The sequence below is a fragment of the Ambystoma mexicanum genome, chromosome 10, assembly GCF_040938575.1.
Source record: "Ambystoma mexicanum isolate Mex_15411 chromosome 10, UKY_AmexF1_1, whole genome shotgun sequence".
NCBI lineage: Eukaryota > Metazoa > Chordata > Amphibia > Caudata > Ambystomatidae > Ambystoma > Ambystoma mexicanum.
The window spans coordinates 250507124-250529641 of NC_090932.1; the positions used below are offsets into that span (position 1 = coordinate 250507124).

Consider the following 22518-nt stretch of genomic DNA (forward strand, 5'->3'; position numbering starts at 1 on the left):
CGCTCATGCCCCGTGTCTCCCTCCTCCCCCCCGCCCATGCTCTGTGTCTCCCCTGTTCCCCCACCCCCCGCTCATGCCCCGTGTCTCCCTTCTTCCCCCCCACACCCCGATCATGCCCCGTGTCTCGCTCCTCTCCCCCCCCACCCCCCGCTCATGCCCTGTGTGTCTCTCCCCTTCCCCCAACCCCCGCTCATGCCCCATGTGTATCTCCCTTTCCCCCACCCCCATTCATGCCCCGTGTCTCTCTCCACTTCCCCCGCTCATGCCCCATGTCTCCCCTGTCCCCCCCGCCCCCCGCTCATGGCCCGTGTCTCCCTCGTGTTCCCCCCACCCCCCACTCATGCCCCGTGTCTGCCCTGTTCCCCCCACCCGCCGCTCATGCCCACGTGTCTCCCTCCTCCCCTTCACCCCCGCTCATGCCTTGTGTCCCCCTCCTTTCCCCCCACCCCCGCTCATGCCCCGTGTCTCCCTTGTGTTACCCCCATCCCCCGCTCATGCCCCGTGTCTCCCTTGTGTTACCCCCATCCCCCGCTCATGCCCCATGTCTCCCTCCTTTTCCCCCCCACTCCCCGCTCATGCCCCATGTCTCCCTCCTTTCCCCCCCACCCCGCTCATGCCCTGTGTCTCCCTCCCGTTCCCCCCCACCCCCTACTCATGCCCCATGTTTTGCCTGTTCCCCCCACCCCCTGCTCATGCCCTGTGTCTCGCCTGTTCCACCCCACCCCCCGCTCATGGCCCGTGTCTCCCCTGTTCCCCCTCCACCCCCGTTTATGTCCCGGGTCTCCCCTGTTCCCCCCCACACCCCGCTCATGCCCAGTGTCTCTCTCCCCTTCCCCCCACCCCCCGCTCATGCCCTGTGTCTCCCTCCTTTCCCCCCACCCCCTGCTCATACCCCATGCGTCTCTCCCCTTCCCCCCACCCCCCGTGTGTCTCTCCCCTTCCCCCCCACCCCCGCTCATGCTCCGTGTCTCCCTTGTCCCCCACCCCCCGCTCATGGCCCGTGTCTCCCTCGTGTTCCCCCCCACTCCCCGCTCATGCCCCATGTCTCCCTCCTTTCCCCCCACCCGCCGCTCATGCCCTCTCCCTCGTGTTCCCCCCACCCCTGCTCATGCCTCGTGTCCCCCTCCTTCCCCCCACCCCCGCGTCTCCCTCCTTTTCACCCCCACCTCCCGCTCATGGCCCGTGTGTGCCCTGTTCCCCCCACCCCCCGCTCATGCCCGTGGCTCCCCTGTGTTACCCCTCACCCCCCGCTCATGCCCCGTGTCTCCCTTGTTACCCCCCACCCCCCGCTCATGCCCCGTGTCTCCCTTGTGTTATCCCCCACACCCCCCGCTCATGCCCCGTGTCTCCCTCCTCCCCCCACCTCCCGCTCATGCCCCGTGTCTCCCTCCTTCCCCTCCACCCCCCGCTCATGCCCCGTGTCTCTCTCTCCCCTTCCCCCCACCCATACCCCGTGTGTCTCCCCCCTTCCCCCACCCCCGCTCATGCTCCGTGTCTCCCCTGTCTCCCCCCGCTCATGGCCCGTGTCTCCCTCGTGTTCCCCCACCCCCACGTCTCCCTCCTTTCCCCCCACCCCACGCTCATGCCCCATGTGTGCCCTGTTCCCCCCACCCCCGCTCATGCCCGTGGCTCCCCTGTGTTACCGCCCACCCCCCGCTCATGCCCGTGTCTCCCTTGTTACCCCCCACCCCCCGCTCATGCCCCGTGTCTCCCTTGTGTTATCCCCCACTCCCCGCTCATGCCCCGTGTCTCCCTCCTCCCCCCCACCCCCCCGCTCATGCCCTGTGTCTCCCCTTTCCCCCACCCCCCGCTCATACCCCGTGTCTCCCTCCTTCCCCCCCCACACCCCGCTCATGCCCCGTGTCTCTCTCCCCTTCCCCCCACCCCCGCTCATGCCCTGTGTGTCTCTCCCGTTCCCCCAACCCCCGCTCATGCCCCATGTGTCTCTCCCTTTCCCCCACCCCCCATTCATGCCCCGTGTCTCTCTCCCCTTCCCCCCGCTCATGCCCCTTGTCCCCCCTGTCCCCCCCACCCCCGCTCATGGCCCGTGTCTCCCTCGTGTTCCCCCCACCCCCCCTGCTCATGCCCCGTGTCTGCCCTGTTCCCCACCCCCCTGCTCATGCCCCGTGTCTGCCCTGTTCTCCCCACCCCCCGCTCATGCCCACGTGTCTCCCTCCTCCCCCTCACCCCCCCGCTCATGCCCCGTGTCCCCCTTATGTTACCCCCCACCCCCGCTCATGCCCCGTGTCTCCCTTGTGTTACCCCATCCCCCGCTCATGCCCCATGTCTCCCTCCTTTTCCCCCCACTCCCCGCTCATGCCCCATGTCTCCCTCCTTTCCCCCCACCCCGCTCATGCCCTGTGTCTCCCTCCCGATCCCCCCACCCCCTACTCATGCCCCATGTTTTGCCTGTTCCACCCCACCCCCCCTCATGCCCAGTGGCTCCCCTGTTCCACCCCACCCCCCGCTCACGCCCCATGTCTCCCTCATGTTCCCCCCACCCCCCGCTCATGCCCCGTGTTTCCCTTGTGTTACCCCCCACCCTCCGCTCATGCCCCGTGTTACCCCCCACCCCCGCTCATGCATCGTGTCTCCCTCCTTCCCCCCACCCCCGCTCATGCCCCGTGTCTCCCTCCTTCCCCCCCACCCCCCGCTCATGCCCCGTGTCCCCCGACCCCCCTGCTCATGCGCCGTGTCTCCCCTGTTCCCCCCACCCCCTGCTCAGGCCCTGTGTGCCCTGTTCCCCCCCCACCCCCGCCCATGCCCTGTCTCCCCTGTGTTACCCCCCACCCCCGCTCATGCCCCATGTCTCCCTTGTGTTACCCCCCACCCCCCGCTCATGCCCGTGTCTCCCTTGTGTTATCCCCCACTCCCCGCTCATGCCCCATGTCTCCCTCCTCTCCCCCACCCCCCGCTCATGCCCCGTGTCTCTCTCCCCTTCCCCCACCCCCGCTCATGCCCCGTGTGTCTCTCCCCTTCCCCCAACCCCCGCTCATGCCCCATGCGTCTCTCCCTTTCCCCCACCCCCCGCTCATGCCCCGTGTCTCTCTCCCCTTCCCCCCACCCTCCGCTCATGCCCCGTGTCTACCCTGTCCCCCCCCATCCCCCGCTCATGGCCCGTGTCTCCCTCGTGTTCCCCCCACCCCCTACTCATGCCCCATGTTTTGCCTGTTCCCCCCCACCCCCTGCTCATGCCCTGTGTCTCGCCTGTTCTCCCCACCCCCCCGCTCATGCCCCGTGTCTGCCCTGTTCCCTCACCCCCACACTCATGCCCATGTGTCTCCCTCCTCCCCCTCACACCCCGCTCATGCCCCCCTCCTTTCCCCCCACCCACCGCTCATGCCCCGTGTCTCCCTTGTGTTACCCCCATCCCCCGCTCATGCCCCATGTCTCCCTCCTTTTCCCCCACTCCCCACTCATGCCCCGTGTCTGCCCTGTTCCCCCCCTGCTCATGCCCAGTGTCTGCCCTGTTCTCCCCACCCCCCGCTCATGCCCACGTGTCTCCCTCCTCCCCTTCACCCCCCGCTCATGCCCCGTGTCTCCCTTATGTTACCCCCCACCCCCGCCCCGTTTCTCCCTTGTGTTACCCCCATCCCCCGCTCATGCCCCATGTCTCCCTCCTTTTCCCCCCACTCCCCGCTCATGCCCCATGTCTCCCTCCCGTTCCCCCCACCCCCTACTCATGCCCCATGTTTTGCCTGTTCCCCCCCACCCCCTGCTCATGCCGTGTCTCGCCTGTTCCACCCCACCCCCCCCCTCAGGCCCTGTGTCTCGCCTGTTCCACCCCACCCCCCCTCATGCCCCGTGGCTCCCCTGTTCCACCCCACCCCCCCGCTCATGCCCCATGTCTCCCTCATGTTCCCCCCACCCCCGCTCATGCCCAGTGTTTCCCTTGTGTTACCCCCACCCTCCGCTCATGCCCCGTGTTACCCCCCCACCCTCCGCTCATGCCCCGTGTCTCCCTCCTTCGCCCCACCCCCGCTCATGCCCCGTGTCTCCCTCCTTCCCCCCACCCCCCGCTCATGCCCCGTGTCCCCCTCCTTTTCCCCCCACCCCCCGCTCATGCGCCGTGTCTCCCCTGTTCCCCCCACCCCCCGCTCATGCCCTGTTCCCCCCACCCCCGCTCATGCCCTGTCTCCCCCGTTACCCCCCACCCCCGCTCATGCCCCATATCACCCTTGTGTTACCCCCCACCCCCTGCTCATGCCCCGTGTCTCCCTTGTGTTATCCCCCACTCCCCGCTCATGCCCCGTGTCTCCCTCCTCCCCTTCACCCCCCGCTGATGCCCCGTGTCTCCCCTGTTCCCCCACCCCCCGCTCATGCCCCGTGTGTCCCTCCTTCCCCCCCACACCTCCCTCATGCCCCGTGTCTCTCTCCCCTTCCCCCACCCCGCTCATGCCCCGTGTCTCTCTCCCCTTCCCCCCACCCTCCGCTCATGCCCCGTGTCTCCCCTGTCCCCCTCCACCCCCCGCTCATGGCCCGTGTCTCCCTCGTGTTCCCCCCAACCCCCCGCTCATGCCCAGTGTCTGCCCTGTTCCCCCCACACCCCCACTCATGCCCCGTGTCTGCCCTGTTCTCCCCACCCCCCGCTCATGCCCCGTGTCTGCCCTGTTCCCCCCACTCATGCCCACGTGTCTCCCTCCTCCCTCACCCCCCGCTCATGCCCCCCTCCTTTCCCCCCACCCCCCGCTCATGCCCCGTGTCTCCCTTATGTTACCCCCCACCCCCGCCCCGTTTCTTCCTTGTGTTACCCCCATCCCCTGCTCATGCCCCATGTCTCCCTCCTTTTCCCCCACTTCCTGCTCATGCCCCATGTCTCCCTCCTTTCCCCCCACCCCGCTCATGCCCCGTGTCTCCCTCCCGTTCCCCTCACCCCCTACTCATGCCCCATGTTTTGCCTGTTCCCCCCACCCCCTGCTCATGCCCCGTGTCTCCCCTGTTCCACCCCACCCCCCCGCTCATGCCCCATGTCTCCCTCATGTTCCCCCCACCCCCCCGCTCATGCCCCGTGTTTCCCTTGTGTTACCCCCCACCCTCCGCTCATGCCCTGTGTTACCCCCCACCCCCGTGTCTCCCTCCTTCCCCCCCACCCCCGCTCATGCCCCGTGTCTCCCTCCTTCCCCCCACCCCTCGCTCATGCCCCGTGTCTCCCTCCTTCCCCCCCCCACCCCTCGCTCATGCCCCGTGTCCTTCTCTTGTTCCCCCCACCCCTGCTCATGCCCCGTCTCCCCTGTGTTACCCCCCACCCCCGCTCATGCCCCGTGTCTCCCTTGTGTTACCCCCCACCCCCCGCTCATGCCCCGTGTCTCCCTTGTGTTACCCCCCGCTCATGCCCCGTGTCTCCCTTGTGTTACCCCCCACCCCCCGCTCATGCCCCATGCCAGCCCTGTTCCCCCCCTCCCCCCCGCTCATGCCACATGAATCCCCTGTCCCCCCCACCCCCCGCTCATGCCACATGTCTCCCCTGTTCCCCCCCCACCCCAACCGCTCATGGCCCGTGTCTCCCTCCTCCCCCCCACCCCCTGCTCATGTCCCGTGTCCCCCTCCTCCCCCCATCCCCCGCTCATGCCCCATGTCTCCCCTGTTCCCGCCACCACCCGCTCATACCCCGTGTCTCCCATGTGTTACCCCCACTCCCTGCTGATGCCCCATGTCTCCCTCCTTTCCCCCCCACCCTCTGCTCATTCCCCATTTCTCCCTCCTCCCCCCCACCCCCGCTCATGCCCCGTGTCTCCATCCTTCCCCCCACCCCCCACTCATGCCCTGTGTCTCCCTCCCATTCCCCCCACCCCCTGCTCATGCCCCGTATTTTGCCTGTTCCACCCCACCCCCCGGTCATGCCCCGTGTTTCTCCTTTCCCCCCCACCCCCCGCTCATGCCCCGTTTCTCCCTTGTGTTACCCCCCACCCCCCGCTCATGCCCCGTGTTTCCCTCGTGTTACCCCCCCACCCTCTGCTCATGCCCCGCATTACCCCACCCCCCGCTCATGCCCCTTGTCTCCCTCCTTCCCACCACCCCCCGCTCATGCCCCGTGTCCCCCTCCTTTTCCCCCCACCCCCCCGCTCATGCCCCGTGTCTCCCTCCTTCCCCCCACCCCCCGCTCATGCCCCGTGTCCCCCTCCTTTCCCCCCCACCCCCCGCTCATGCCCTGTGTCCTTCTCTTGTTCCCCCCACCCCCGCTCATGCCCCGTGCTGTTCCCCTCCACCCCCCGCTCATGCGCTGTCTCCCCTGTGTTACCCCCCGCTCATGCCCCGTGTCTCCCTTGTGTTACCCCCGCTCATGCCCCGTGTCTCCCTTGTGTTACCCCCTACCCCCCTGCTCATGCCCCATGCCTGCCCTGTTCCCCCCACCCCCCGTTCATGCCACATGAATCCCCTGTACCCCCCACACCTCCTGCTCATGCCACATGTCGCCCCTGTTCGACCCCACCCCCCCGCTCATGCCCCGTGTCTCCATCCTCCCCCCTCCCCCCGCTCATGTCCCTTGTCCCCCTCCTTTCCCCCCCACCCCCCGCTCATGCCCCGTGTCTCCCCTGTTCCCCCCATTCATGCCGTGTCTCCCTCCTTTCCCCTCTACCCCCCGCTCATGCCGTGTCTCCCTTGTATTACCCCCCCACCCCCCGCTCATGCCCCGTGTCTCCTTTGTGACCTCCCGCTCATGCCCCGTTTCTCCCTTGTGTTACCCCCCACCCCCGCTCATGCCCCGTGTCTCCTTTGTGTTACCCCCCACCCCTGCTCATGCCCCATGTCTCCCTCCTTTCCCCCCACTCCCCGCTGATGCCCCATGTCTCCCTCCTTTCCTCCCCACCCCCCGCTCATGCCCCATGTCTCCCTCCTTCCCCCCAGCCCCGCTCATGCCCCGTGTCTCCATCCTTTTCCCCCCACCCTCTGCTCATGCCCTGTGTCTCGCCTGTTCCACCCCACCCCCCGCTCATGCCCCGTGTCTCCCTCCTTTCCCCCCAACCCCCCACTCATGCTCCGTGTCTCCCCTGGTCCCCCCACCCCCTGCTCATGCCCCGTGTTTTCCCTGTTCTCCCCACCCCTCGCTCATGCCCAGTGTCTCCCTCCTTTCCCCCCACCCCCGCTCATGCCCCGTGTCTCCCCTGTTGCCCCCACCCCCCCGCTCATGCCCCATGTCTCCCCTGTTCCCCCACCCCCCGCTCTTGCCCCGTGTCTCCCTCCTTTCCCCTCCACCCCCCGCTCATGCCCCATGTCTCCCTCCTTTCCCCTCCACCCCCCGCTCATGCCCCGTGTCTCCATCCTTTTCCCCCACCCCCTGCTCATGCCCCGTGTCTCCCTCCTTTCCCCCACCCCCGCTCATGCCCCGTGTCTCCCCTGTTGCACCCACCCCCCGCTCATGCCCTGTGTTTCCCTCGTGTCACCCCCCCACCCCCTGCTCATGCCCCATGTTTTCCCTGTTCCCCCCACCCCCCGCTCATGCCCCCATCTCCCCTGTTCCACCCCCCCGCTCATGCCCCATGTCTCCCTCGTGTTCCTCCCCACCCCCCGCTCATGCCCCATGTCTCCCCTGTTCCCCCCACCCCCTGCTCATGCCCCGTGTCTCCCATGTTCCCCCCCACCCCCTGCTCATGCCCCCATGTCTCTCTCATGTTCCCCCCACCCCTGCTCATGCCCCGTGTCTCTCTCATGTTCCCCCCACCCCTGCTCATGCCCCGTGTTTCCTTCCTTTCCCCCCGCTCATGCCCCGTGTGCCCTGTTCCCCAAACCCCTCGCTCATGCCCACGTGTCTCCCCTGTCCCCCCCACCTCATGCCCTGTTGTACACCCCGCCTTCCCTTTCCATGGTGGCCATCTTGGTAAAAGATTTTCCTTCCTACACCGAGACGCCACTTTGAGGACCTAAGAAGCTAGTGGTCTTCATCTATTGAAAAGGATGTTATGGTGACATTGCACTAATAAAAACCTATGAAATTGAATGAAAAAACTTTGTTAAAGGGGCGTTTATTGATTATCTTTATGCACAAAAAGGATTGCTGTCTTTCAAGCTTGTGTCTTCCCGTATGTATATGTTTCATATGATGTGACTGGACTCTAAGGGAATTACAGTAAGAACCTACTTGAAGGATACGTCTACAAATAAAATAACATTTTAAGTTTCTGACTGTTACTGAAGAAAACCATGTGGCCTAGATATGTCAGCAAAAGAAAAAAGTGAGCCAGACGCGATGTCATCAATGACATTTGTGATGTCATCTTTGATGTCGTGCGTCTTAGCAGTGCAAGGTGGTGGCGCGAGTTATGGTTGCTTGGCTTACCATAACTGGCGAATTTCAAGGGTTTTTCGGTTTTACTTGGAACCATAACGTCCCTTTAACAAAGTTTTTTTCACTGAATTTCATAGGTTTTTAGTAGCACAACTTAACCATAACGTCCCTTTAAATAAGTTTTTTCACTATATATATATAGGTCGCACTCCACTGCTCCACGTTCAGTATGCTCAAAAACTTTAAAACTGTTGTATCCATGAAGTTTTATTCAAGTAAAAAGTCTTCAAGACAACAAGGAAGGTGAAACAAAGTAACACGTTTCTCACCATACCGGGTGCTTGGTCACACAACGTTACAATGAACAAACACGTTAAAACAGCTTTCTGTCTCCAACCCACTTGTCATTTCCTATTTCTACAGAACTCGCTGCCTAACTCAGCCAATCACCAAGGCGGCCATATTGGGGGAATATGTTCCCCTTGCTTTACCTTGCACTGATTCACTTCACCTGTTCTACATGATATGATATGATATATGGCATTTGTAACGCGCCTATACACAGGTGTTTCAAGGCGCGACGAGGCAGGGAGGGGAGGAACAAGGGGAGACAGACAACGATCCTACTAGGCCAGGTGTCATTCAGATCGCGCAAGTGCAGGGGTGGGGGAGGGGGAAAAGTGCAAGGGTAAGGGGAGGGGGAAGTGCAGTACAAGGTAAGTGGCGTAAAGTAATAAATAAATAGGGCCAGCTGGTGGCAAGTGCAAGGTAAGTGCAGAACAAGTGCTGGGAAGGGGGGGGCTGTAGGGATACAGAGACAGTCCCGCAGTGCAGAGGGGTTCCAGTGCATCAGTGCAAGTGGAGAGTGGCTGGGCCCAGGACCGAGGCCGTGAAGAGTGGTCCAGTTGCAGAATCAGTGCAGTTTCAGTGAAGGATATTAGCTGTTCAGCAGGGGAGAGGGAGAGAGAAAGCAGAAGCAAAGAGGAAGGTTTTGAGGTGCTTCCGGAACCGGAGATGGTTCTCCTCAAGTTTCAGGGAGGCAGGAAGGCTGTTCCAGAGGGAGGCACCTGCCGCGGAGAGAGATCTACCCCCAGCTCGTTGCTTCGAGAAGCGGCTGACCCTGAGGGAGTTGGAGGCGGATGAGCGAAGGAAGATATTTGGGAAGAGAGAGTTGAAGGTATTTAGGACCCAGGCCCCAGAAGGCCTTGTGGACAATGCAGAGGGTTTTGAACTTTATCCTCGCAGCCACTGGGAGCCAGTGTAGAGATTTCAGTCCTGGAGAGATACGGTCCCTGGGCTTGAGGCCAAGGACAAGTCTCGCAGTTCTGTTCTGGATGAGTTGCAGAGGGCGGAGAGTGGAGGCAGGCAGATTAAGATAGAGGCTGTTACAGTAATCCAGCTTCGAGAGAACCAGGGCTCGGGAGACAGTGAGCTTCTGGGGGAAGGAGAGGAAGGGAAGAATACCTCTGAGGAGGTGCAGCTGGTAGTGTGACTTCTTAGCGACGTCAGAAATATGAGGAGAGAAAGAGAGTGTGGAGTCGAAGATGACCCCAAGGTTTTTTGCCTTGCAGGTAGGAGCAGGGAGGGGGCCAAGGGAGGCAGGCCAGAGAGCTGCAGGGAAGGAGGGAGTGGGTGTACCGATGAGTAGAATCTCAGTCTTACTGGCATTAAGGCAGAGGTCATTGGCGGCACACCATTCCTGGATAGCAGACAGACAGTCAGAGATGAGGGAAGGAGAGGGGGAGGCTGAGGGTAGCCTGAAAATGAGCTGGGTATCGTCCGCATAGCACTGGAAATTAGGGCAGAGAGCGGCGATGCGGTGAGCAAGGAGTGCCAGATACTGGTTGAACAGCCAGGGAGAGAGATTAGATCCCTGGGGGACACCACAGGTGGACAAAAAGATGTCGGAGAGGAAGGACCCCAGTTGGACCTGGGAGGGTCGATTTGAAAGGAAAGAGGTCAGCCACGCCAGAGCCTGACCAGTGATACCCAGGTTTTCACGGAGACGGTTGAGCAGGATGGCATGGTTGACAGTGTCAAAGGCAGAGGAGAGATCGAGCAGAATGAGAACACACGGAGTGTTGGAATCGAGGTTCAAGAGCAGGTCTTCACGGATGTTCAGGAGAGCAGTTTCCGTGCTTCTGATGAAAGTATGCACTGGGGTTGCCCCGTTCGCCGTTCGGTTGGTGAAAGCATGCACGGCTCCTACTTAAGCAGACCTGGTCTGTGTGAGTGAAGGGTTAAAAAGCTTATTCTGCTGTTGTACCTTTTCTTTACATACAAGGGAACCTCAGCGTTCGTGCTCACCCGACACATTTGTGAGAGGATGTGTGTGCCAATGTACCCGGTGCTTTAACTCTTCGTGCGAGAGACACATTTCAGTCACGGCGTGGCCCGATGCCGCGTGAAACCTCCTTTCATTTGTATGATTTCCATACAGTTAACCTTTTGCTCATCTAGACAGGAGTCGCATCCTTTTTAGTCTCTTGCGAAGGAGAAAACGTATTTGTACTACCTTGAAATTCCATTGACTCCGTTTAAAAATTGGGAGTAAAATGCTCCCACCTCAAAATCTTATCTGGAGCACTGGTCACAGAGCAACATGCAGTGTCACCTGCAAGCAGCACGTATGGAATCTTACATTCCTGAACATCAGAAATTAACCCAGAGATTTGTATCTTTGCCATTTAATATGAACACTCCTGTGACAAGCACACAGCTCCCATGGAGATTAATGTTATCTCTATGGACCCTATTGGTAATAGTCTGAATCACCTTTGGTCAAACCCCTTAATGCCAGTTTAAGAACTGCTTGCTAACTTCCAGTTCCATTGAGTGGAACATAACTTTCATCCCAAAACCACATGCAATAGCTTGCAGCAAGCCCAAAGCGTTTCCCCAGCACCACGTTTTGCACCTTAAAAGGACACTTGTCAATTGCTGTACAAACAGAATAAATGTATAGAACTTTAACCTGATAAGGCTTTATTTGCTCCAAATGCAAGCGTCCATACATACCATTAAAAAGGATTAACCATGCAGGATCACGGTTACATGCATTATTCGTTTTTTTTTGTATACTCCACTTTTATTTAGTGCACATAACCCTAGGGCATCAAGGCACTGTTACAACCAGGTGCAATTAAACTTGTATAGGGTGGGGAGGGCAGAAAACAGCAGTGGAGCAAGAGAGAGCAAACAGTGTCTGAAGCTCTAGTTAAAGAGCCAAGTTTTCAAGGCCTTTCTGAAAGCCCAGTATGAATGCCCCCCCCCCCCCCCCCCCTTAGGAGGGGTGGGAGTTAGTTCCACTGGCGGGCAGCCCTGGGAGGGGAAACTGGCACCTCCAGGATTTAGCTCACTTGGGCAGGACAGGTCTGTGGATGTATGCCCTCCCGATGGGACTGGAGGACTGGGCTTTCGTGAAGCATTGAGCAGATATGATGGAGCAGAGTTGGAGAGGCAGTGATGCGTGGTTGATAGCGTTTTAAAGATGATCCTTCCCTTGACTGGCAGCCAGTGGGCGTTACTTTTTGCCTGGGATATATCCTCTCGTTTGGGGATGTTCAGAGATGCAGATTGTATTGTTCTGGATTACGTGTAGTTTATTACAGGACATATCACCCCCAAGGTGGTATTATATGGCATTGATAACGTGCCTACACACAAGAGTTTCAAGGCGCGACTAGGCAAGGGAGGGAGAACAGAGAGAGGACAGAGACAACAATCTTACTAAGCCAAGTGACATTGAGATCCCTCAAGTGCAGGGGATGGTGCAGTGCTGTACATGAGATCAAAACCACAAGAAGAAGTGCGGCCAGCAGGTTGCAAGTGCAAGGGTAAGTGCAGACAGCAGGTGTCCAAAAGTGCAGGTAGGGGGATTGGAGGGTTACAGATACAGACGCATGTGCAAGGGTTGCCGGGAGGCAGTGCAGGTGTGCCAAAATCAGAGGGTAGCCGGGAGACCAGTGCAGTATCAGACAGGAAATCGGCAGGGGAGAGAAAAGAGAAGGCAGAAGCAAAGAAGAAGGTCTTAAGGTACTTCCGGAATCGGAGATGGTTCTCCTCAAGAGGCAGAGAGGCTGTTCCAGAGGGAGGCCCCAGCTGAAGAAAGATCAACCACCAACTCATTGCTTGGAGAAGCGACTGACCCGGAGGGAGTTTGGAGGTGGAGGAGCGAAGAGCTCGAGAAGAAGGTATATACAAAGAGAGTGTTGGAGGTATTGAGGACCCAGGCCCCAGAAGGCATTGTGGACAATGCAGAGGGTCTTGAACTTAATCATCTGAGCCACTGGGAGCCAATGCAGAGATTTCAGTGCTGGAGAGATACAATCCGTGGGCTTGATGCTTAGGACAAGTCTCGCTGTCCTGTTCTAGATGAGTTGCAGAGGGCGGAGAGTAGAAGCAGGCAGATTTACAAAGAGGCTGTACCAGTAGTACAGCCTAGAGAGAACCAGAGCTCTAGAGACAGTGAGCTTCTGCGGAAGGAGAGGAAAGGAAGAATACCTCTGAGGAGGTGCAGTTGGTAGTTTGACTTCTTTAGATGTGAGGATAAAAGGAGTGTGGAGTTGAGGATGACCCTGAGGTACTTATCCTCGCAGTGGGAGCAGGAAGAGGGCCAAGGACACCTGCCAGAGAGTGACAGGAAAGGAGGGTGCAGGTGTGCCTATGAGGAGAATCTCCATCATACTGGCATTAAGGCAAAGATCGTTGGCGGCACACCACTCCTGGTCTTAAAGCGTTGAGCCTTGTCTGTGGATAGGCAAATTGTGACCCCCGCCCAGGACGACAGCCAATCGTGGTCCATTGGGTAAAAAGGAAATGGGGTGAAGAATAGCGGAAAAGGAGATGGGGGGAGATTCAGGGAGACAAAAAGTAAAGACTTAACTCACAACATGTAGCAAAATAACAAATAACAGAGTGATCAACTGGATGAATGCATAGGTTTGAGTGTCTTCACCAAAAGAACATGTAATCAAATGAAGAGGGCAGAGCTTCCTTGACTGGCCAACAGATATTTCATGGGTGCTGTGATACTGTGATATTATGTTAAATCACGTTTTGAATGTGTGATGACCTTGGGATTTGCTCAATAGTGCCTCGGACCCGCGCGGTTGTGCAGGCTACTAACCACAATCCTAACAGATTTTCTCCTGCTGATAACCAGTGGGGTTCTGGTAAAGAAAAGCGTGCTGATGGAGGAGGAACTGCTTGGAAGCAGATGGAGTGCTGGGGGCAGGGGGAGGGACAGACCGAAAGGAGTGTTTGACAAGGATCTCCCGCCCCCTCCCCCCCACATCCAGAGATATATCAAAGCCATACCAGATTGGCATCCGTGAGACGAAAGAGAACATGCGTTGGTATCTGTGGTTTCAACGCCAGTAATTACTTCAAAAAAAGATGTGGAGTTGTGAGTTAAGGGGTAAAAAGGGGCTCCAGGTAGGGGTTGTAGTTAAGGGGAAAGAGGGGTATAGGAGGGACACCCACAAATAGAAGGGAAAACTCAAAGTAATTACAGGCGTTAAAATGACATTGAACCCATGTGTCTCCCTGGTACATAGCGAAGTGCTATTAAGTCACTAGAATACAGTAGGAGAGAATTGTGTGTTTTGAAACCTCTCACTTCAACACAGCGTTTAAAATAACATCAGTAGTTTTAGGAAAAAGTGGGGTCCACCTTAAGACTTCTGGATTTGCTTTTTCTTTAAACGCAACTCTCAGAATGTGTACTGTTTCCAAACCGTAGGATATGTGTTCCATTCTTCCAGAAGGTTCATGGTCTATCAAAGAACACGGCAATTTGAGGCCAACAGTTCTTTTTTTCCCCTTTAGCTTTGAGAATGATGTGTGCTGTGCTTTCTTTTTCTAATCAGTTTATTCTGTCACATCTGATGAAAAGTCTGTGGGACTTCGAAAGCAAAATGATTTGTTCCATCTCTGCATAGCCTTTTTAGTTAGTCCAGTAAAAGGTATCAAAACCTGCACCCAAGAAAAGGTTTCTACCACTTTTTTAAACTACCAAAAACGTTTAAATTGATTTCTTATTAAAAAATGACCTTCAAAACAGTAACTTTCATTCCAAAGATGAAAGACAACTTCTGCACATGTAATAAAAACGATGTGAAGCCACTTCAATATATATGCAATATTAAACATATCAGAATAATCTTACTCGTGTTGCACTGCCTACCGAACATGAAAGGCAGAGTCAATTACTACTAAATATGCGATGGGGAATATCACATTTAGCCTCACCTTTTTTTGTGTGTATATTACAGCTATGTCAACACAACTTTGTATACAAAAATATACAAGTAAATAATAAAACTACAGATATGAAAAATAAAAACAATATAAAAAGATCAAATCAATTAATTCCATAACAAATCTCATACCATAAATGGAGGACACAGTAAAGTCTGTCCATTATCCTATGCCATATCGGCCCATTCAGTTGATTGTCCATATGTGATGTATTGTATGAACAAAAGCATTTCAATCAAAGTCGACTAACACCAGAACAATATAGATATTTCACAGTTTCAATTTCTGCTATCTAAAAAGATGCAACAGCACCTGCTTTCCTTAGGCACATTATGCCTAAGGATCCAATGTTTATTGAATTAATGTTTGCATTGTTTCTGTCTGTATCTGTCCATATTTGTGTCTGTATTTATCCACATTGGTTTCTTTTAATAAAAAAAAAAATACATATTACAACTTTTATTTTCCCACATTCAAAAGAAATGTATATATTTCGAAGAAAAAAAAAAACACTGACAGAAATATTGGAGGAAAATTGAGATGGTTCTTGCAAATCAAATCCAACTGCATTCTTACTTTGAAACAATGGGATACTCATGTGACTGTTGCCAACATGTGGCACTTGGCAGAAATGTAGATATCACTTAGTTGTTTTACACATGCCAAGCTGCCAGTTTGTTAAATTACTGGCCTACAGTGCATGACTGACAGCATGGAGGTCCAACCAGGGGGGGCGTGTTTATCTGGTTTTCTTTCTTCATTTTTATAATAACAGATTGATTATAGTTTGTATTTAAGCGCAAAAATCAGCAAAACGCGAAAAGCGGGAACCTTAATCATGCCATGCACCATTTACTACCAATGTCGGTGGGCCATTGAACTTGAATCGGAGATAAATCACGTCTCATTTTATTATTCGGAAATTCGTTCACATATTTGGGTACCCAGTCAATGCATGGCACAAATGGAATATAGATAGTCCCAATAAAGATTTAATAGCCAAATCCGTCAAACTTTGTTCAGCTACTATTGATGCCTCGTTTTTATATTGATACAATTAGGGTGAATTCCTACATTTGGGGGGAAAAAATATATATGCAAACTAGCAGTCTGCACAGTCCCAAAAAGTGTCCTTTCAATGCAAAGAAAAATGACACTGACCAGACTTTTTGGTAGGTAGAGGGGGCAATAGTGGAATGTGTTATTATTTAGGGGCTGAGAGCTGGTGGCATAATATATCAAGATTAGGCAAATTGTCGCAGAACCAATTTTGCAATTGATTATGGCAGAAGAGCTAAAGGCTGATCTGAGATGACGAGGTAAATTTGAGATCATATTTTGACACCTGGGAACTTTGAAAGTAAAAAAAAAAATGATATCCCACGTGCCAAAGTGCCACTAGCAGCTTTCTGGTTAATCAACAACAGTGGGGGCAATAAAGATATTGTGATGGGAGGCAAAGGTGACCGAGGTGCAACATAAAAAGAGCCTTGAAAACAGAAGTGCATGACTGTCGCCTAATGCATCTCAAACCGACTGATGGCTTGTCACGTCCCTAAGCAACAACATCCAAGCATGGCAGTGTAAAAGTGAGATAGCCACCAGGGCGGATCATATGTGGGGGGCAGATTCAAATTCTGGCACAAACACAGCGTTTTATACTTTGAGGCAAATCTAGTTTAATATAAAGAAAAGGGTAGGGCGACCAGACGTCACGGTTTTGGTAGGACTGCCCTGGAACTGGCCCTTTGCCATTCAACCCCTCCTCCCGAGAGATTTTTTTTTATTTAAAAGCCTTTCCGGGTTTCGGGGAAAGAGGGTAACTACTTATAGTACTTTCAGAATGTTCCCACACCAAGATGGGTTCGGATCGTCCATGTAACAGCCACATGCATGAACTGATTGTACCACAGAGAACTGCTAAGAAACGAATGAATAAGAAGGCGTGTAATATCACTCAGAGCAACAGCACCTTTGTTATTAACATACATCCACAGTCAAAAGTGCAGTGTATATGCAAGCGTCGTGCAGCAATTACTGTGGGGGAGGGGTAGGAGGTGATTTTATTTCATTGGCCGTCACTTTTTTGTCTTGAAAATCTGGTCACCTTAAGACTAGTGCACCACACTTGTTGCAGGGAGGTATACACTAAACCTCCCTGCAACATGTGACGCTCAAAGCGTCAGGTAGACGAATTATTAAAATTAACATGATGGAAAAGATCAATGTACCACCTACCAACGGGCATACCTATTTTGAAGTAGACAACTAAAATGAGGGGGGCCTAGGGTGTCCAAAGATTATGTTTCTTTTTTTATGCGGTGGTAAGAAGACGGGTTTGTAGAATGTTCACCACTCCCCCTTTCTCTAATTGCACAGCAAGCCGATAAACAATGGTTGGAGGATTGCCAAGTGCAATTCCAGTAGGTTTGTTTCTATGTGAAGCTGTCTGCGAGTTCACACTCACTTGTTATCATTGGGTTGACGAATGGGCCACTAAGGACTACAGTCAGGGCTTTAAGTGGGCAGGGGCCGAGCACCGGCAGTCACCAAAAGTGCTCCCGAGCCGGGGCCCACCTCCGACTAGCCCCAGTCACGCCAACACCTCTGTCGGGCACCCTGTGTAGCCGAAGCGGTGCAGTTACACGGGGCTGCCTGCAGGTATCAAGTACTGACACCAGCGGGCAGCCTGTGTAACAGTGCAGAGCTTTGGCTACACAGGCTGCTTGATGTCTCCTTACTCAAAAACAGGAGGAGGGCTGGACTACCCAGATCTCCTTTTGTTTCCGAGTAAATAGCCATCATGCAGCATGAAGCCAAGCTGCTAAATGCTGCTTGATGACTTAACCCAAAAGACAAAAAGGAGAGCAGGGCAGTCTAGCCCTCCTCCTGTTTTTGGGTACAGAGACATCAGCTCATACCTGCCTACATTTGAAAATCAAAATTCCTGAGATTTATGCCCCGCCCACAGCCACACAAGACTCCGCCCATTTGCAAACCGCTACGCCCACACGCCCCACCCACCTGTCAAAAAGGTAAACTTGGTTGTTGTAGCCTTCAGTTTGCTTACTATAGCACTGAAAATAATTAATTCAATGTTATAGTAAGCAAAATGAAGGCGGCACCGCCGCCGAAATAATAGTGCTTTCATGTCATTGCATTGAACGCAGCATTATTGCGGCAGCGCCGCCGCCTTCATTTTGCTTAAAATAGCACTGAAAATCATTCATTCAATGCCGTAGTAAGCAAAATGAAGGCGGCGCGGCAGCAGAAATAATGTTGCTTTCAATCCAATGACATGGATTCAAAGCAGCATTATTTCGGCTGCTGCTCCGACTTCATTTTGCTTACTATAGCATTGAATGAATTATTTTCAGTGCTATGGTAAGCAAAATGAACGTGACACCGCCGCAGTAATAATAGTGCTTTCTATCCAATGATATGGATTGAAAGCACTATTATTATAGTGGTGCAGGCAGTGGGCACGGACATTTCGCGCCGGGTCCCATCATATTCTCCACCTGATTGGGTGCCGCCGGTAGCCAATCAGGTGGAGAATATGACGGGACCGGAAAGAATCTCAAAATTCCTGAGATTCAAGGAACTTTGCCGGAGACCCGGAGAAATGCTTGAAATTCCGCAGTCTCCGGAAAAATTTCGGAGGTTGAACAGGTATGATCAGCAGCAGGGTGACCTTTCATTCAAGGAGCCAGTGGTTAAAGAGTGGCCTACAGCTGGCTCCTTTGATTAAAGGATTGGACACTCCTTTCACACCTTTTTGTGCGCCCAGTCCCTTCTTTTGTTCAAAAAGGAGGGGCTGGACGCATCAAAGTTAATAATGCCAGTGTGCACCAGCTCTAATTCTATTACCAGCACCCCCAACCTTAGGCGAGGGGGTCCTTAGTGGGCGTGGCCTAGCCATCCCTACTTAGGCCACACACACTAAGAGAGACCTCCTTCGATTTCTATTCCCACTCAATGCACCGACTACAGTGGTGTCCATGAGCGTTGGATTTAGTATCAAACTCACCAACAACAAAAAGTACATTGGAATATACTTGATTATGAATTAAATCAACTAGTCTTGTTATAACTAGAATATAAAAAGAACGTCCACAATTAAAGTGGTACGTCATTTCTGTAGTGTTACAGAAAGGAGGGGACACTGCCGTGGTCAGAGTACAGATTATAATTTCATTTAACAACGAAAAGACCACAACTTCCCCTAGACCCGCACCAACAATACCCCTCCGATACTGAGTGAGACCACTTTGGGGTTTGGTACCAAAGATCAGTGGCAAAGATGCGACTCCAAAACCAAGGTCAGAAGACAGAGATGATGAGTGGCGTCATGTAGCGCAGTGCTTGGAGTAGCAGAGAAAGAACCTCTTTGGGGTCTTATACCGTGGATTGGCGGCAAAGATATGAGAGTAAAACCAAGGTCAGTAGGCGAGGAGGGGAGCAGGGTGCGCACAAACACTATATTATTTAAGCATGTAGAAGCATGTAGTAGCAGATAGGGGCCAGAGCTTGGTGCCGCACAGAAAGGAACTCTTTGGGGCATGGGGGTAGGTGGAAAAGATGTGACAGTAAGACCAAGATCAGAAGACACGGATGGGGTGGTACGCGGAAGCACCATATTATTATAGCAAGTTGGACAAGAGGGCAGTGATTGGTGCAATTGAATAAGGAACGGAGATTAAATCGATAAAAGCCAATGGGACAGGCTTTCCGAATCTGGAGCTGGTAAATTATGGACGAGTTCAAGAGACCTAGTGGGAGGCGAGGAGAATGCGGTGACCGGGATGGTGAACTCAATAGCAGGCAAGTGACAATCAGCTTGTTAAGATAGACACTCACAATTTTATCACACAGAGACCACTACTTCCCATGACAGAAGCCAACAATTAAACACGCCCACCCCCCCCCCCCCCGCCCCCGCCCCCCGCCCCCACAAGACACTGGGCCCCACGAACGTACAGAGCACTCAGTCTTTCAAATGACACATAACGCGCCCATTTGCCCCTCTTACCCTCCTGCGAAGAGATGCACCAGGGTGTCCCTCTGGCTCATCCTCTCTCATGCCGGGGTGCGGGGCAGCGGACACTCCCTGTAGGATCCTGCGAAAAAACGGGACGTTAGAGCTACAAACAGCCTGGGCCAAAAACGTCAAGTGTTGTTTCCGAGAGCCTCCCTGCGGCGCCCCTACCCTTTTTTTCGGCCACCCTGGCCCCGGTCCACTCCTACCCTGACCCAAAAATTGTTATTCCTCCCTGCTGTGCGCTATGCTCTGTACTTATTACGCATGCGTCAAACACTCGCACAGCTTCTGCGGACTATTCCAGTTGAAGCTGCGCAGACATAAACATGGCTTTCCATTGGCTGTTACCACCGGACCTGACGTCATCACGAGAAAGCCAGCCTTTTGCATTCACGTGACCTGAGACCGTGAAGACGCCCAATCAATCAAGGGAAGGCCGGATGGGAGAGGGTGAGATGCGATACAGTGGGGACACGGAGGAACACATATGCCTTGGAGGTTGTTCAGTGTGCAGAGAGTACTTGAAAAAGCAAATAGTGTTTACTTGCAGCTCAATGACATAATCGTGAGTGAGGGGCCAGAACTCGAAGTAGACGCTATTTGCGAGTGAGGGTGGTCCGAAGTGATACTGGCCAGAGAGTTTTGAAGGTTGATACAGTACATAGATCTCAACTCACCCGCTTTTCAAGCTGCTGAATCACCTGCCAAGTACCTCATACGCCCATTCACTTCTATGGGCTCTCACCCGCCAAAAAGAAAATAGGGTGTTTTCACCCGCCAAGGTGATACAGAAGGTTGGGAGTTAGGAAAGTGCTTACCTGCATTAGGCACTTCCATAGACGTAACTAAATATCAATGTTTGTTCAGTGTTTCTCGAGTACTTATCAAGAAGTTGAAATGTCTCTCTAACAGTCCCCAAACAGTGAAAAGCGTTTCTCTTACAACAGTTACAGGCAGTTCGTTTTTTTTCTCTCTCCAAACATTAAGTAAGCCACTTAGAAAAAGTTAACTGCGTAGTTAGCGAATTTACATGTTTTGCATGTTGGATTAGTATATCCATTATATGTCTACATAGATCTTAGTAAATAATCAATTAAGCCTTTTGGAAGAAGGTTTCTGTTTAGTGCGATGCTTCTCGCAGGCTTGGTTAGTCAATGATTCAGACATGCCTTTAATTGGAGTTCTCAGCAGGACGGCCATTCTTCGATGTGGCGGAGGTTGTCAGATTTTCAAAGGGGTGATGCTACACTTTTAAATGGCCGGCAGCACATTCAATTTCTCGCAGGGCAGGTACCATTTCATTTTACAGTAGAAGCTGTGCAGCACGCCAATACTTTTAATAAAACAGTATCCCCACTTCCCATCTAGGGTTCTATACATTTAATGTGGCCGTAAGAAAATGTGTTCATGTTTATTGCACCAGTCTCCGATATAGTGTTTGTTCTGGTGATTACACGAATCATGCTTACACACAGGGCTGGATGCTGGCCCCCTATTGTGATAATTACCTCCCTGCTCCTGCGTGGCATTGGGGAGATGATCATCATTGCTGACTGCCGGAACTTTAGTATACTGTCATTGGTCAGCACCATTGAAGAAAGAACATGATGCCCTGCTTCTGGTGGGAAGGGAGACGTTCACACAGTACCTGCAAGATCTCTGCCTTCGCAAACCTTGTAGTGGATACTCTGAAGCCTGGCCAACTCCCAATGACTCTGAAACTTATAGTTTGATTGGTCCTCCCAAGAGCACCACTCCATCCAGTTTCCCTTTCCCATAGCTATTTGTGGCCATGTGAACGGTTCCCTGGCTCAAGTGCCCACGGGATTGGTTTGCTGGTCTGTCATTACATCACCCTGTGTTGTTTTAACTGCTTCAGTCTAACTTGTGATGCACAGCTTAAACTCCATCTCCCTCATGCCTGGCCCACTTGCTGGCAATAGTGTTTCGGAGCGTGGCTCCCTGGGCAGAGTCCCTCCCAGGGGGCATCCCTGCTGAATGTGTTTACGGGGGTCATTTTTTCCCTACCTAGTGCTAATGATAAAGGTCCCATGGGCCAAGTGAGCACGCATTGCTGACCCTTGTCTCCTCACAGAGTCTTTGTTCAGGGTCCAACTGTAATTTGTTGGTGTGTTTCTTCCCCCTAGAGGGTCCCATGCCCCCCTTGTTTACTTCCGAAGGTGGTAGATGCGCCCCCCTATCTGGTGCTGAATCAGCACCTTTAATACAGCGGGATGAAAGGGAGAAAATAAACAGATTATGTGGAAGGTAGCAAGTCTCAGTATTAGGCAAGCAATCCCAATTCCTAAAAGGTTTTTCCCCCTACATTGTTCATCACAAACAGTGCAGCGATGGAGACCCTATGGCCAGTGCCCTAAGCTAATGGGGAGTGCTTAGAATAAAATGGGCTGGTGGACTTGTATCCTGTGTATCTGGAGAGACGGGCAGCTAGCAGGAACAACCCAGGCCCCAGGTATAAACAAAAGGAAACTCTTTAATATTTGCCGGTTAGAAGTTAAGGGGTTAATCAGTAGAGCATGGTATAAGCTTCCACCAGGTATCGGCTCCCATCCTGAACTCCCTATTTGTCACTCCTAGAATCTAGAGAGCCCAGATTCCATGTTCCGTTAGGTATTCTGCTAATACATTCCAGGTCATGCACCAAAGCAGACACCGCTCAAGCATACAAAGGACCACACAAGTCCCTTCCTAAAATATAACAAAGCAAAGCCTAACCCTCACTCGCCAAAACCAAATTGAAATGCACAGTGAACAACAGGATTGCTCACATTCTAAAATGGAAAAGCTCTTCCTCTTGCCCTTGCCCATGTGAGGGCTCAGTAATGCAAGGAAGACAACTGCTTGTAGATTTCTCAAAATGTGCCATTTTATTAAAGAAAATATAGTGAAACAAAATACCTTGCCTGCCCTACTCTACAGAGGAATTCCCTACCTAGGCTTAATGCTAAGAGGACATTGTGTAGCCTGGGTA

At 53.7% G+C, this 22518-nt stretch overlaps 1 protein-coding gene across 1 annotated transcript in view; it reads right to left on the reverse strand.

The window, feature by feature from the left end:
- Positions 1 to 19860, reverse strand: part of SLC25A36 (solute carrier family 25 member 36) — a 480162-nt gene extending 460302 nt beyond the window's left edge. The window contains exons 1-2 of the mRNA XM_069617778.1: positions 19695 to 19860; positions 19518 to 19605 (exon numbers count right to left, since the gene is read on the reverse strand). Of these exons, the coding sequence (XP_069473879.1) occupies positions 19518 to 19558 (41 nt within the window). The 5' untranslated portion in view covers positions 19559 to 19605; positions 19695 to 19860. The remainder of the gene's footprint in view (positions 1 to 19517; positions 19606 to 19694) is intronic.
- Between the last annotated feature and the right edge of the window lie 2658 nt (positions 19861 to 22518).